The sequence below is a fragment of the Littorina saxatilis genome, linkage group LG4, assembly GCF_037325665.1.
Source record: "Littorina saxatilis isolate snail1 linkage group LG4, US_GU_Lsax_2.0, whole genome shotgun sequence".
Taxonomy (NCBI): Eukaryota; Metazoa; Mollusca; class Gastropoda; order Littorinimorpha; family Littorinidae; genus Littorina; species Littorina saxatilis.
The window spans coordinates 23,491,562-23,509,311 of NC_090248.1; the positions used below are offsets into that span (position 1 = coordinate 23,491,562).

At 39.4% G+C, this 17,750-nt stretch overlaps 1 protein-coding gene across 1 annotated transcript; it reads right to left on the bottom strand.

Annotated features, from left to right (window-relative positions):
- Nucleotides 1-6,299: 6,299 nt before the first annotated feature.
- LOC138964264 (peptidyl-prolyl cis-trans isomerase-like 1) lies at nt 6,300-17,711 on the bottom strand. Its single transcript, XM_070336171.1, has 4 exons — nt 17,559-17,711; nt 8,696-8,850; nt 8,284-8,352; nt 6,300-6,666 (listed from the first exon to the last, which is right to left on the bottom strand). Exons 1-4 carry the CDS (start codon nt 17,615-17,617, stop codon nt 6,443-6,445), a joined length of 507 nt encoding a protein of 168 aa, XP_070192272.1. The 5' UTR covers nt 17,618-17,711; the 3' UTR covers nt 6,300-6,442.
- Nucleotides 17,712-17,750: the final 39 nt, after the last annotated feature.

Genomic DNA, 17,750 nt, shown 5'->3' on the forward strand with positions numbered 1-17,750 from the left:
CACACACACACACTTTTTTTCTTCTTCAAAACAGCTCTAACTTGAAGTCAGAAAAAAACTTAGACGTCAGTCATTCGCCTACATCCGATTCGTTGTAAATGACCACCCCTCACTGGTGATGATCTTTGCTTTCTGAAATCATTGATTATTAAACCTGCCCTTGAGTCTTCTTCTTTTTTCGTCCACACATCTCTAACTCTTAAAAGTCACACATAATAACTGCAAGACAGGTCTAAGACGTGTTGATTTTCACGTTTCTTTCATGTAATTTGTTGATTTTTTCCTCTCATTTTTACAGTATGATAACAGTACAAGTACAATAACATAGCGACAAGGGAAAGAAAGAAATAAGTTGAGGGAAAGAGGGGATACATAATCTGTTGATTAGTACACCTGCCCTGAACTTGGAAGTCAGGCATAAGCCTACATCCAATTGGTTTAAACAACATTTTTATTAAAAAAATTCATCACATGAAACAATTGAAAATAACAACTAGGACACGCACTCAAAAAAATGCTTATTGCACGTGACCAAAACAATACTAAATTACACACATCAGTTTTCATAATGGTGGACAGAAAAATAATAAACCAGTAGAACAAATTGTGTGAATGGGGATTGGGAACTGATTAAAAACAGAAGAATCTACAGAGGAGAAAAAAATAAAGAAGAAAAAAATGAGGGGGGGGGGGGGAGGGAGAGAGAGAGAGAGAGAGAACATACAGGCAACCACAAGGAGAGACTAGGACGAAAGCGCGTGGGAAGACTGGAACATGAGCATGTAGGCTTAAATTCAAGTAAATGTATTTTGTTTTAATGGAATCACCACTCACTGTTGATGAATCATTTGTCACTCACCAAACCGTGGAAGTTGTCGATGTCATTGCAGAATTGGGTCACAGCTCCATGATTGTATCACGGTAGGCATTGTCCACTGATATAGGTGCAAGGCTGGGTATGTGTGTGTATCTGAGTATGTGTGTGTGTTTATCTGAGTATGTCAGTTTGTGCGTGCGTGCGTGCGTGCGTGCGTGTGTGTGCGTGCAGTTCTTCAATGCATTCCATCGTCACCGAGTCCCGCGTTTTGAAGATTCGACGACAAAGTCATATAGACGGGTTTAATGTTAGGAAAGGGTAGCCCTCAGCCTTGCCTCGGATGATACACCTGCATACACAGGAACCCGTTATTTAAGACTCCTTATTGAAAGAATCCGTTTCTTTTAAGACCTTGTTATTTTCAAAATGCCCGTTCATGATGTCTCTTACTTTAACTCCCCTTTTGCAACCCGATTTTATTTTTTTTATTTTTTTTTAGATTTCTGGCGGTCTTATCAGAGGGGTTCCACTGCATGTATGCCATGCAGGTATGCTCGGAAATGGCCAAGCGAGTGACGTGCACAAGTATGACGAAGGAGGTTTGCCCAACTCCGAAATCAAACACACAAATCATTGTGTCAGTCCCATCGAGAATGTCGTCTGCAAACTAATGCTGCTGACTGCAAATTAAAATTGTGCTATGTTTCCCCAACACTCTTCCAGAGAAAGAGAGTAACTGAGATAGAGAAAGGGGGCGGGGGGGGGGGGGGAGAGAGATTGAGAAAGTAAAGTGAGAGTGAGAGAAAGAGAGAGACAGACAGAGACAGAGACAGATAGACAAAGAAAGAGAGAGAGGGAGAGGGAGAGAGAATGACGATGACTATGACAATTCTTTAATTATTTATTTATCGAAGGTAATAGAGTAAAGCAGTGATCTAACTTTTTACATCTGGCCCTCGCCTTGAAGAGGAACTTATCTACTATCATACTATGGCTTAAAAAAATGTACATTATAAAATGCATTGCATATGAGAAAATTCGACTTCATTTAATGTGAGCAAAGTATATAAGAGAGAGAGACAGAGCGACAGACAGACAGACAGAGACAGAGACAGGGAAAGACAGAGAGATAAGACAGAGCTAGAATGCTTCCATGAGGTTTGCTGTGACGGTTTGACTGCCCGAGGAAACACATTCCAGAGCCCGGGTATAATTTATTCCAGCGACACCGATCAGACTCGGCAGAGACCAGTGCTGAATCTGCCTGCAGGGCAAATAGCGTTCATAACGTGCAGAAAAACAATGTCAGGCGGTCGTGGCAGTCATTGACGTGTTACACCGGTTTTCGTACCCAGTACTTTGTTACACCGTTATTTGGCACCAAGCAGCCGTGGGAAGCTTGGTACGAGGTTTGACGTATTATTGTGCGGTAAAATTCAATAACAGTGTCACAAATTCAAGACTGAAGTTCTTTCAAAGTAACCCACTTTGCAGAGCAGTGGAGATCCAGGACTCGTGGCAGTTGGTTAGAAATTATGTAAAATTCGCCGGATTCATTCCATACTCGAATTTGTATTTTTGGGTTCAAGGGACACAACTGAGTACAAGGCAACCTGTTGAAGGATAGAGTTAATTTGGGAGTCTGTTCTCGATTATGTTACCACAATGCTACATTTGACCGCATGTTGTAACCAGCAGACGAGAGAGAGACACACACACACAGAAAGAGAGAGAGAGGGGGAGAGAGAGAGAGAGAGAGAGAGAGAGAGAGAGAGAGAGAGAGAGAGGGGGAGAGAGAGAGAGAGAGAATGACGATGTCAATGACAATTCTTTAGAGGAAGGGCTCCTAATATGGACCGGCTCTGACAAACTAACGGCGCTAAAGCGCTCAAAACAATTTCATTCGCTGTATTCACTCTCTGTGGATAACTTGCACATGTCAAAACAGTTCCAGAAACGCAAACCTCAAAACCGTTAGACTTTTTCCATTTTTTTCACTTTGGGCGGCGTTCATTCTAAATTTGCCGCCTAAAACGGACTCGTTCCTGTCCACAGCCGAAGCTGTTATCACATCAAAATTGCTATAATATATGACAGCTAAGACCGTATTTGTTCCATTTTAGCAGTATTGACCCCGAGTTTCTACTGCAAACAAAAAATAATAGAAAAATATTAAAGTATGTGTGTCTACCCTAATATGGACCACCTTCCACAAATCGAAGAAAATAAAAGCTAAAGGCTATTTTCATTAATTCATTAAGAAGCTTGCTGAAAATAACATATAACTAGCCCTCGAGATTTCAAAAAAATACATCAAATATTCTTCTTTTCGTGGTAGTTAATAATGTCACTTTTTTCACTCTGTTTTGGATAAGCTTCTTTAGTTTTCTGGTTTGCTTCAAAATAATGCTCTCATCAACCCAAAACAGATAAATCTAAAGCATATTTGAATTAGTCTGACTTACACACCAAGTTGTATCATGTTATTTTGAAGTATAGGGGGCTTTTTACAGTGAATAGTGAAGGCCTCTTCACTGGTCCATATTGAGTGCCCGGGCTCCTAATATGGACCATTTGTGATTTTTTTTCTGTATTTTGTTTTTGCTGAATGTCTATCAAAGCTAATTCACTCTTATTAGGCCTAACGGTTGACCTAAAAGAGAAGGACTACCAAACACAAAATGAAACTTCTTCGCAAGAAAACAAGCTCATTATCAGCATGAAACAAAAAAGTGGTCCATATTAGGAGCCCTTCCCCTATTCAACTAGGGTAATAGACTATGCAGTGATCTGACTTTTGACATCAAGCCCTCGCCCAAAAGAGGGACTGATCTACTTTGGCTTAAGAATAAACCAGCACACACAAAAAACCAACAGCAGATGAGGGTGGGTACAAAATACAACGCAACAAAGAACTGAGAACAAAATCAGGTGTAATGGGTCAACGGGTTGAGGAGTGACGTGCATGCAGTGTTGTCAACTTGATGCCAATGGACACAGTCTGAAAACAATAAACTCATAGCGGAGAAGAGTTGCGCACGAGCTAGTACAGCTGACGTTGATAGTGACGTGCATTGTATGTTGTAGATTTCCACTGCAGTCATCAGAATTCTTAGTTGTAATATTAATCAGGTCAAAAAAAGTAAGACATCGAAATGTAATCATCATCATGTAAGGGCTACTGAAGGATTTAACACCGTGCAGAAACTGCTGGCACACAACTTATAAAGAGCCCTGAGTACGCTTAGATGTAAAATTCATATATTTTACCTGGCATTCATTCTAAACACACACACACACACGCTCTTTTTTTGTTGGGGGGGGGGGGGGTTAAACATTCAGTTTTCTTCATGTAAAAAGATTTTGTGTTTCCCGGGAAGATATAATAATTCTCCACACAATAAATTTCGAAAAAAATCAGCTTTTCTAACTTTGACAGAATTTATAAAATCATTCCTCTGTTATTTCTAGAAAGATTCTCTGTAATTGTACGAAGACATCATTTCTGGCAAAAACGGGGGAAAAAACAGATTGAACAGTATAAGTTCAGGAGATGAGTGCATACAAATTAATTCTGAGAAAACAGCGTCTAATGGTTTCACAGTGAGGTCAAATGTTTTGGTAATCACTTTGAAAAGCATCACTTTATTGCATGCAGGAGGATGGAAATAGCAAAACGAACATCAAACACAATGATGCTATGGTGTTCAAATTACCTAAAAAGTCTGAAAACTCAACAACAAATTCTACGTTTGGGTACATGTGCCAAAATGTCGTGCCACCTCTGGCCTAAAAGGGTTCCGAAAATAACGTGTTTCTAGCAGTAATTACAATGAAACGGATGAGAAAAGTTGTGGAGCGGGAAGAGAGAAGCGAAGGTTTGATAAGCTGTTTTTATGTGTGATCTTCACTACATCCATATTTAGCTTAATGTCTAACTTTCAGTACTTGTGTGCTAACTCCGCATAAACTTAACTTCACAAGATCAGACCAGTGAGCCTCCGGCTCCCTGCGTCTACATATAGATATTCCGCGTCTACATATAGATATTCCACAGAGGATCAGCTTGTAAAGACTTGAAAAAACTCTTGCAATACATCAAGATCAGTACAGATAAACTGAAGTGATTCAGTGGGAAAAGCGTGTTAATGGAATCTATTAATCTATTAGCTGTAACAAAGCTAACCCAGAAAAATATGTATGTAGGCCTACCAGTAAGTTTGTGTACCACATGAGTACATCTGCTTCTTGAAGCTACCAGTAAGTTTGTGTACTACATGAGTACATCTGCTTCTTGAATTCTGTGACAGGGTGTGTTTTGCATATACCACTTGATCGTCTTCATTCAAGGAAGAGTTTGGCATTTAAAAAAATTGACATTTTTGAGAGAAAATGTCGAGACGCAAGAGATGTGGCTGTATGCATGCATGTTGTATAACTTTGATTTGAAAGTTAAAAAAAAAAAAAAAAAGTTGAGAGGGAATATCAAGACGCAAGAGATGTGCATGTATGCATGCTGAATAACTTTAAAATGCTTGCATGCGGTTAAAACAAAAAGAAAGAAAATAATAATCACAATGTGAGGCAACGCGCGTTTTCGGATTAACAAAGGGACGTAAGCGCATACTGTTGCACATGTCGTATGCATTTAGAGCGTTTGTCCTTTGTTTCTGATATCAGAAAAGAACATTGTTTCTATGAGATGAGCCGGGTCATTTTGATTGAACTGTACCCTCAGGCCCCAAAACAGTGATCATCACATTAACCTGTCCAAAAAAGACAGGGTAGGTGGGATTTTTTTGCCAAATTTCATTCAGACAGCAGCAATGTGTGTGTGTGTGTGTGTGTGTGTGTGTGTGTGTGTGTGTGGGATTGTGTGTGTGCGCAAGATTCTGTCACTGTGCATGTCGGTGTGTTTTTGATTTGTGTGTGTGTGTGTGTGTGTGTGTGTGTGTGTGTGTGTTTCTTTTTCACGAAAATATAGTTTAGTGTCAGAAGAAAAAAATAAAATAGGTCAGGTTGCTGTTACCACTTTTTGTTGTGTGCCTATCAAACACTTGGTTATGTACCACCACAGTGACAACAAAGCACAGGTAACCAATGGATACTTTGTCTAATGTAGAGCAATAATGTTTCAGTAAAGGCATAGTGTTTTCGAAGAGAACCAAAGCAAACCCAAAGTAACAATCAAATTTTAATTTATGCAATTCATGACATGTAACAAGTTTAGTTGGCATCATTCTAACTGAACATGATATCTTACCACCACACACATGTATTTGATTTTGATTTTGCTTAAAATTCCCAGAGCATAGATTCCTGTGGTTCACGCTATATAAGCTGTCATTATTACAATTATTATTTTTGAGCACATCCACACACTGACATGTTACATTCCAAGAACAATGCAACTAATATAGCAATTAGCAAGTGCATATTTTCTTTCTCCCACTCTCAAACACACACAAAAGCAACACAAATGTAACATGGTGTTCCCTTTATTTTGAGGAGTCCCAGTGCTGACAACATTGAACATAAAACTTCTTGCTTCCAGCTCTTTCCCCCACTCCCTCACACTTGCGTAAGCGCACTAACACACACACACTGCAAACAGACAATGGCAAATCAACCAGGGGTAGGGAAAGCTTTCACGATTTTAACGTCATCCAGGGGCTTATCATTTCCATCTACTTCCACCATTCCGATACGCTGCACAACACTCATTCCAGAACAGATGCGACCAAATATGGTGTGTTTTCCGTCCAACCACTGTGTTGGTGCCAAAGTGATAAAGAACTGACTGCCATTGGAGTCAGGTCCGCTGTTTGCCATGGACAAAATACCAGCACCTGAAAACACAAAAGGGAAAGACACTGACATGAGAACTTCAGAGCTATTTCATCTTCTGGCATAGGAGTTGAATGGTCCTATAGTCAATCAATCAATCAATATGAGGCTTATATCGCGCGTATTCCGTGGGTACAGTTCTAAGCGCAGGTTGTTTTTTTATTTTATTTTTTTATGCAATTTATATCGCGCACATATTCAAGGCGCAGGGATTTATTTATGCCGTGTGAGATGGAATTTTTTTACACAATACATCACGCATTCACATCGGCCAGCAGATCGCAGCCATTTCGGCGCATATCCTACTTTTCACGGCCTATTATTCCAAGTCACACGGGTATTTTGGTGGACATTTTTATCTTTGCCTATACAATTTTGCCAGGAAAGACCCTTTTGTCAATCGTGGGATCTTTAACGTGCACACCCCAATGTGGTGTACACGAAGGGACCTCGGTTTTTCGTCTCATCCGAAAGACTAGCACTTGAACCCATGCACCACCTAGGTTAGGAAAGGGGGGAGAAAATTGCTAACGCCCTGACCCAGGGTCGAACTCGCAACCTCTCGCTTCCGAGCGCAAGTGCGTTACCACTCGGCCACCCAGTCCTCTATAGTCTACCAGCCAGCTTTCTATGTCATGTATGAAACCTGGAAATGTCTGTTCCTGTAAACTTTTATGACGGAAATGTAATCTATAGGGTATGGAGAGTCAAATTAGCTTGGTTGCCTAAAGTTGCACTTTGGGAAATTCTCAGAATCCAAGATCATTCATCTTCACTGAAAACAAGCTTTTCTTCTTGTTCCAATCAGGTGAAACTGAAAGTGTTCTTTAAAACAAGAAACCAGGCTACTACAATTCAAAGCAATGGAAGCTGTGCATTCAATATGCCCTGTGGAACACTTTATCCTACTTTATCATCCTATTGTTGGAACATTAAGATCATTTTCAATTTCAATTACTTTATCATCTAATTGCTGGGAAATTCGGGTCTCTTCCTCCCAGTTGGAAGCTAGCAGCAACAAGAGTCGCGCTACCCAGGTGTGTGCGTGCTTAGGTGTCAGAATGACCGAGGTCTTTTACATGCAACTGTGGTGACAAGGGGGTGGAACATGGATACCGTCTCTGAGTCTGCATATGAAGTTGACCTGTGTCTGTCATAGCCTGGATTCGAACCAGTGATCCTAGGATCACAAATCCAGTGCTCTATCCGGCCCGCCTCACGGTTTAAAGCTAGCAGCAACGAGTATCAGTGATCAATACTCGTTGCTGCTAGCTACTATCACCCTGACCAGGTGTGTGTTTAGGTGTACTCAGTCAACTGCCTTTCATTATTGTACCACAGAGGTGGAACATGGATACTGTCTGATTATTCATATATAAAGTTGACCAGTGTCTGTCTCAGCCTGGATTCAAAATTCAAATCTGTGACGGAGGATCACAAAGTGCAGTGCTCTACCAACTGAGCTACAAAACCTACCTCCCCGAACAAAATTTGAAATGCTGCTTTCTGTTTTACTTTTCACAGCTGCATCACATTCACAAGGAAAGGTTGATCTGCATAAGTGACTTTTTTTTTTTTTTTGCACAGAAAGTATGCAAATTTATTGAAATCAAACTCACCAGTGTGTTTCAAATCATCAGCAATTTCATCCTCAAAAGTCTTGCCATATATTGATGAGCCACCTCGCCCTGCACATACACAAACACAGCAAATATTATTATATGAATCAGAATGTACGTTGATACAAAAAGAGTAAAAGAGTTTAGAAGCAGATGCGTTGTCACTGGTGATACCCGCAACAGCCAGCGTATTCTATTCATACAGGATTTTCATTTTATGACGGATGCTTCATCAATTCAATGATTGATGATTCATTGAATGAATGATACCTGAAAGTTACATGTACTAAAAGTTAGAATGAATATTTGACATGCTGTTTTGCAAATGTTACACACACACACAGAAAAACTCATCAAAGATGAAACAATGGGGAACAATGTTTGTTGCTGTTGTTTTTGTCCCAAAACATACCTGTGCCTGTAGGATCTCCTCCCTGTATCATGAAATCACTGATGATTCTGTGGAACTTGATGCCATTGTAGTACCCTCTCCGCGACAGTTCTGCAAAGTTTCTGCATGTGTTTGGTGCATGTTTCCAATACAGTTCAACCACCACTGTGCCCATCCTGAAAAAGCAAAATTATGAATAAGCAAAAAATAGACAAAATAATTAAAGAAATGAATCAATGAAACACACGGGTGTTCTTCCTAGACACAGAAGACAATAGGTCAGTTGGACCTGTATTCATAATATATTTATATGTATTGGTCAAAATGTCCCAGCCACAAAGAAATTCTTGTGTCACAAGACATCTCGTACGTGTCAAAATTATCAAACATTCGAACGGCCTGTGGTAAGAACAATTAAGTAGATGTGCAACGCCAAGGCACTGCATACCCCAGCGAAAGACAAACCTCTCTCTCTCTCTCTCTCTCTCTCTCTCTCTCTCTCTCTCTCTCTCTCTCTAACACACACACACGAACACACACACCCCAAGTTACACACATACACACTCACTCACACGCACTCACTCACTCTCACACACACTTCATACACAAAAAACACCCCCCCCCCCCCCCCCCATATGCACATATAGACAGACGGACATACACACCTTTACAAACAAACACACATACACACACACATACACTTACGCACACGCACAAACACACACCCACCCACGCTCACTCTCTCTCTCTCTCTTTCTCTCTTATACAAACAGACCCACACAAACACACACATGTACATACACACGCATGTATGCACGCACACAGACACACACACACACGTTGACTCACACAAATCTCATACACACACAACACACGCTCATACGCACATACACGGTTGGCCTAGTGGTAAGGCGTCCGCCCCGTGATCGGGAGGTCGTGGGTTAGAACCCAGGCCGGGGCATAACTAAGACTTTAAAAATGGCAATCTAGTGGCTGCTCCGCCTGGCGTCTGGCGTCTGGCATTATGGGTTTAGTGCATGCTAGGACTGGTTGGTCCGGTGTCAGAATAATGTGACTGGGTGAGACATGAAGCCTGTGCTGCGACTTCTGCCTTGTGTGTGGCGCACGTTATATCTCAAAGCAGCACCGCCCTGATAATTATGGCCCTTCGTGGTCGGCTGGGCGTTAAGCAAACAAACAAACAAACACGCACATAGACAGACGGACACACACACCTTTACAAACAAACATATACACACACTCATACACACACAAACATACACACACATTCACACACACACACACTCTTTCTCCCTCTCTCTCAGTCTTTCTTACACACACACACACGAGTACAGACTCATGCACGCGCGCACACACACACACACACACACACATACATACACACACACACACTAACACTAACACATGTGCACAAAATGAATACACACACACACACACACACACACACACACAAACAGTAACACTAACACATGTCACTAACACATGTGCACAAATTGAACACAAACACACACACTGCGCGAGAGAGAAAGACTTCAGGGAGACATGACGTCATGATGCATTAATTGACGTCAAAGTCTTTCGACCGTGACGTATTCTTCTTACGCGAGCTTATCCATAGACTTGGAAACTACGGAATTTCTACCCGTCCAAAACGGCCTTGGGTGGCGTTTGCTGAAAAAATGGGGGCGACTATTGCACCCACCGTATTTTTGTTAGTATGGTCCCAATTTTTGGTGAACTTCCATCTCCAACTGTAGCACGTAGCCGGGCACAAAGAATCCTTCTTTATCATGTATTATTCGGTATGCACATTTCTCAAGTCGATTACAGTATAGCGTTCACGGGATACCTCCAGCTTCGCTGGGATAAGCTAGATCAAAAATGTATCAGTAAATAACCGAAGACAGAGGTCTAGGAACAACACTGCTACACATAACGTTAACGTTGTAATGTTTTTAACAAGAGAAACTACTGTCCTAATAAGTAATATTGAATATGTATCAAAACAAACAAATTTCCTGCTCTAGCTGACCACTAAATAATGTTCAAGAAAATTATGATTTCCTACCTGGGCCAAAACCAAAAGGTGCCAAAGAGACCACTGAATTTTCATTTTGTGGTTCTCAATATGTCTTGTGTGTTTTTGATGTGCTAAATGTATAAACTATACGTTTTTTCCATTTAAAAGAATGTAAGATGTCGACATTATGAGAAATTAGTGTTTTAGGTAACGTCCGCAAAACTGTTTCTTGTGACGCACAACAGGTTCAACAGCATCATTTGCTACCTTCAATTCCAATAGCAAGATTAAAAATCGTATTTTTTTTAAAGATCTGGTGGACTCTTTTGATTCATAGTCAAATAAAGTGATTGCAGATCAGATTATTTGAAAATGGTCTTCGTGTAAATGTCGCGTCACTAGAAACAGTTTTTCACTTCCACAATTTCATCATCCACAAAAAACAATAACTACTTCTTGATCAAACTTTTTAATACCTCACTTTCTTCATACCAACTATATGGTCTTCAACAGATACAAACTATATAGTGTACTTCAATGGAAAAATAAGCAAAACTTCTGTTTCTTGTGACAAACCATGTGACATAATGGTAGATTTAAAGTCACACGTGACAAGAAACAGTTTAATTAGCACAAATTATTTAACCACAAAAACAGGGAGTGGAAGAAACACTATATTCAGTAATATGATGAAACTTGATAAGAAAAAGTGTTTCATTAGTATTGTTTGAATGTATTTTAAAGAAAAAATAAGCAAAACCTGTTTCTCGTAACAAACTGTGTGTGACATAGAGGTAGATTTAAAGTCACATGTGACAAGAAACAGTTTAATTAGCACAAATCATTTAACCACATACACAGGGAGTGGAAGCAGCACTATATTCAGCAATATGATGAAACTTAATAAGAACAAGTGTTTCATTAGTATTGTAAATCCTTTTGTTGAAAAAAAATTGATTTATTCATGTTTCCTGTGACAGTTACGTCACATATTGTTGTCACATGTTACGAGAAACATCTGAAATTACACAGAGCCATTATTGTGGCAAATATTTTAAAACAAGTTACTTGACATCTGAATAACATTTGAAATGAATCAAGAAGCAGTAAGCTTCATTTTTTGTAAAGCAACACAGCAAGTACAAACATTTGGTCTTCTGTTTCTTGTGACAATCTTGTCACAACACATGCAACAAAAATGTAATCCATTATACAAATTATTTATTTATTATCATTGCTTAACGTCTAGCTGACCACGGAGAGCCGTCTCAAGACGTTTGTTTGTTTGTTTATTTGTTGCTTAACGTCCAGCCGACTACGCAGAGCCATATCAGGACGAGGAAGGGGGGGATGAAGGGGGCCACTTGTCAAGCGATTCCTGTTTACAAATGCACTAACCCATTACTTGTGTCCCAGCAGGCTTTAGTAAAACTAAATTAATACCTACTGGAAGATTACCAGTTTCCAGTATGTTAAAATAGGCTTAACCTATCTACTGCTGGACTTACATCAGAACACTAACAGATTAAACTATACATGAATCGCGAGACAAGCGGCAAGAGAAGAGATTTTTGGAAAAAATACAGGTGAATGAGCAAGAAGGCAGAAAAAAGAAAAGAATTCATGAAGAAAAAGAGAGCATGACAGGAAAGAGGAACCAAAAATCTACCTAACAGCAAACTAGAAAGCTCCTGCGGTTCCAAAAACAGGAGGGGCCTTTAATTTCATAACCGCAGTGCCCCACTGCGGGAGTCTCAAGACGTCCCCACGCTGCCAACTAAACAACATCATTGGATCGGTATGTCACTGGCCCCGTAGATGAAGCAAGTTTATATGGCCATAAAATTGGGAGGCGCTGGAAACGTTGAGGTAGTACATGTATCCTCTATTTTTCAAAACCAGGTTAAAAGAAAAGTATAAAAGGAATTTAGACGTTGTTATACATCAGCATGCACGATAGTGTGAAAGAAAAACAATCATTAGTTACAACACTTTTGAGAGCAGCACCAATAATTGTTGAACTCTTGTCAAACTGGCTATTGACAAATAAACTAATTCAAAACTTTTGATTAGCACCCAAATTAGTGATGACTACTTATTGTATTGTCATTAACACACTACCTCTCCCCCTCCGTCAACAACAGTCCCTCGAATCATTCAAATCTGCACTCAAGACATTCCTTTTTTCCACATAATCCATGCATTCTACACTGCCCACCCCATCCCACCCTGAATAACTGTACATATTTTAATGGTTGATGGTGTGTGTGTGTTGGTGACTTTAAGTCTCCGTGTGTCTGAATGAGTATGTGCGCCTTGAGTCGCCTGTTGGTGAGATATGTGCGCGTTATAAATATTCGTATTATTATTATTATAACGCATAAAACTTTGACAAACACACTTGACTAGCACCAACATTAGTTGCAAACTGTGTTGTCAATTCGCTTTAACACATCAGGCTGTGGACAAATAAAAACCCAACCAAAAACTTGACGAACCAAAATTAGTTAATTGTGTTGCCAATTCAAAAACAACAATGGCAAGTCATGGAAAAGGTCAGACAAACAACACCACCAAAACTGAACTAGCACCAAAACGCGCTGTTTAGAAATGAAAATGTTGGTGTTACACGTATTTTGTGTCAAACATTTGACTAGCACCAATTACAAACACCAGTAAACTCTGGTATCGGTGAAAACATTCATTGTCAAAATAATCAATTGGAAACATTGAAAATAAAATATTTTGAAAGTTGAAAATGGGAGACATAAGTGTAACAGTTGAAATGACCAGTAATTATTCTCAGTCTCAGAAGCACACACTTCAAACATGAGGAAATGTGAAGAAAATTGTTCGCCCATCCTGCTGCATGGTGTAGTCATCGAGGATCTCTGTGATGTCCGAGAGTGGCAAGAAGAAGCTGCCTCTAGCGGAGTCCGGTCTTTTCCATGACTTGCCATTGTTGCACTTCACCAAGTACACTCCCCAAGCTCCTTGTTGTCCATGAACGGCAGTCTGACCTGATGTTAACTGCAAGAACAAAGCAGTCATGGAGCACCTTCACAATTAACATTCAATTATGTGCTTCAAATAATAACAAATGTACAATGCGTTTTGATGCACTCAGAAAATCCACAGAGTAGCGTAATTATTGTTTTCAGTTTGACTGTGTATCTGTTTGTTTATAAGTTTGCTTTCGGGTTGAGAGTGCGCTGTGTTATTGCCACATTTCTTGTTTCAAATTATTTTTGTTTGTTGAAAGCACACCAAGAACAAAATATCTTATGGAAAATGAAAATGTATACATCTTATCTAAGTAAAATCAAATCAATTGCAATGAAGATAAATATATAAATTCTGTGAATTTACATTCGAACAAAATAAAATCATCATAGCAATACGTACCGGAAACGGACCGCACAAAAGGAAGCTTACCTTAATTCAACAATTAAAGGCAAACAAAAATGACAATACCTTTTCTTTGCCTGTCGTACTCTGGCGTTTTCTCTGTCAATCTGCTTCTGCTCTTCAGACCGATTCGCCACCCATCGCAGTTGTGCCAACCTCTTGGTGTTCTTGAAGGCAGCCAATTTATGTGGCTCTGCTTGCACTCTCTGCTGGTATTCCTTGCAGCATTGCGCATTTGTTTTTGTCGAGGGCTTTGGTGGTTTGGGGAGGATTTGTCGTAAACCTAAAAAAGGGAACAGTCGTTTGTAATTCTAAGCCAAGTTTGTTATTTCTTAACATCTAATGAGATTTTTTTAAAGAGTGATGACCGCAAATTATGCAAATAATTAGAAACCTCACAGCTTTTCTGAATGCAATTACAACTTATAACAAAATAAATGATCAGTTGATGAGAAGCAAAGTTGATCAAACACGATGAAAGACAAGAAATTCTGAATCCCTGGAGTCATTCCACTCCCGCCTTGGCAGCAATCCTCCGCAGCCAGGCATGGGAGCCCCTTGAACGCACCCCCCCTGTATAGTTTCTCCCCTGTACATAGTTTCTCCCCTGCACATAGTCTCGCCCCTGTACCTAGTCCAAACAGCCTAGCAGACCACACTCGCCAAGAGTGACGTCACCGCAGGACTCTAGATGTTCGAAAGAACCCAGTCCTCTACGGAAGAAGATGATGAAGAAGAAGAAATAGTAATTTTCTTTTCTTATTTCAAGTATTGTAATTACTACTTTTATAGGCTAATCATCACACTATTATTATTATTATTCAACCTTGTCTGAAATGAAAACCCATAATCAAAAACTTGTGTACTGAATTCAAACTACTAACACACTGTCAACAACAACAAAAACAGCATGTCACAAGAAACAGTAAAATTCAAATTTGTGTTTAAATGTTACTATTAAAAACATCAACAAACCTACAGAATGTTGTAAACAATCAAAACAAATTTACCATTTATAATCACTTGCAATTATGCATTAGATACATGTTGTATAGATTACACGCACATGTTTATGTTTCTAGTGAGCGTGACAGAAAATCAAGCTTTGTCCCACTTAAAATGTTACGAGAAACAGGCCATGCAGCCAGAGATCAACAAACCAAATAAACACCACACTTTCTCCCCATCTCAAATAGCTAGTAAAATTGAGTAACAAAGATGACACAATTACTTGCTTACTCAACGCAGATTCAATCTAAATATGGTTGGTGTTGCTGTTTCTTGTTAGCTGTGACTTGAACTATGTTTCTGTCACAACAACCAACGTAAAATTATATCCGGAAAACAACAACTCCCAGCAAATGTTTACGCGGTGGTCTACTTTTGTTTTATTGAACTTCTTGATTAGAAGCATTTTGGTGTACACAGGAAGCTGTAATTTAGATTATATAAAGTGTTTCTCTGTTTCTCGTAACATTTACAAGGACGCGTTGTTTACCGTGACATGCAATTATGATGTGACGCAAGCAAAACACTCACCCTCACGTCTGGACGCCATGCTCTCTCCACAACCGGAAACACGCTATTGTGCGCAGACTCCTTTGCGGTTGTCGTAAAAGTTGTTCTCTTCGTTCGAAATTGTTATTGCGATGTAGTAAAAGCAGCACTGTTTCTCGTAACGTTTGTGACATAAATTTTGCGACACACGAAAAATTGTTTTAATCTTGAAATCATCGTGTCCATTGACTCACATCCTGTATTCTGTTATGAGGAGCACATGTAAAGACTCATTCGGGGTTGTCTGCGTGTGTTTAGTTTGTGCAAGTTAGAAAAATGACAGTGATTGAGTGTGACAGAAATTGTAACAAGAAACTGGAAGATTTCAAGTGTTTATTTCTTAACTTTAAAATAGTACTTTTAAACAAAAGAACAGTCCAGATGATAGAAACAACTTTATTTAACATGTAAAATACTCCAAATAGAATGTAAAACAATTTATTATTACTTAATGTTAGCCTTTCTGATTACACCCAAAACAATATGGCCAGAGACAGCAAAAACAGGGGATGTTTTTATCTTTGAAATTCAATAAAAAATATAAATAATTTATTATTTGCTCCAAAACTTTGGCATAATAATGTCCAACTATTTCAGATTGCAACAAAAGCAGCTTTATTGATATCTTCTCACAAATAAACTATTTGTGGACATTTTTTTGACATCATTTGAAAGGGGGCACCTTTTGGTTTTGGCCCATCTATATATTGACCCGAACTTCATCCAGTTGTGACCGCTATCAATACATTCAGTTATCCAAATTCCCATCCTAAGAATATTCAATATCCCTCGGGGAAAAGCTTGCCCCCATTTCACCCTACCCACACACACACCATCACCACTTAATTCTTGACATTCTCTGACTGGATATTTCATTCATTTAACATTTAACAGATGAATCAAACTCAAAGTAGTTTCATCCCATCAAGACTCAAGTGGAGCATGAAAGTTTAAACACGGTTTACAACTGTGATGCAGAAAACTTCTAGTAAGAGTAACTTCAGTGCTTAAGGCAAAGCTTTCATTTTCAATCATGGATTTGCATCAGCTAAAACAAAATGATTTGTTTCTCTCCTACTGATAAAGAATGTTAAACTTGACTCAAAAGGCCATCCTTCCATATAGCTGATAACTGTTGCTCCCTCTCAGTCTCAGTGCATTTACAAGGAATTTCTTTCCTGTCGTAGAGTTAGTCAGTACTGCTCTCGATCAGGCCTCGGTCTTTGACGCATACTTTTCGATCTGACATATTGTTCTGACTCCTGGCAGGTCCACTGTCCCATGTCCGACAGAACAACATTTATGTAACCACTGAACCAGGACATTTGAAGTTGAACCTACACATATTTTCAGTTCAGTTCGAGCCAACATATTGACATTGTCCTCGGAGTCTAGGGACAACACTGCAGTGACTTAAAAGTATTAAATATAATTCAATAAATCCTTTAAAATATAAAGGCACTGGATTGTGCGGCCCGCGTTACGACAATGAGATTTGAAGCCGGCTTTGAACAACCCTCAAGTTCTACATTTTAATATCAAAAGAGCATGTCATGTAAATTCAGATGCTTCTATTGCAGCACAACACCGTCCCTGAATTGACAATACTGAATTTCAACAGTACCCATTTACACACATGTCATTTCAGACTACGGGGAAGTCAACACCGCGTTCTATGTTCACACGACTTCAGCTTTCAGTTTGGCAATGGCATCAACTATTCTACTAGTACTAGTAGACTACTACTCTGCCTCGGAGTATACATGCTGTGACTTGAATTGTAAGTCACTAAATATAACTTTCAGAGCATAACTCTTAAGAATCATAATCGTATATATATACAAAATAGAACAATAACAAAAACAAAAACCGACGCACGTCGTTTCTATCGTAATATTTGGTGGCTGCACTCTGGAAGACGCCGTGGTTGCCGCCATGATTGTTACTGGAAAGTAAAGCTGAAAGTGTAGTTTCGAACTAGTATTCAAAACTGTAAATATTTGAGTATAATCTCTGTATAGATAGTTTTTTGTTAAGTGAGCGAGGTAGCTATGCCAAGGTGTAACAGTT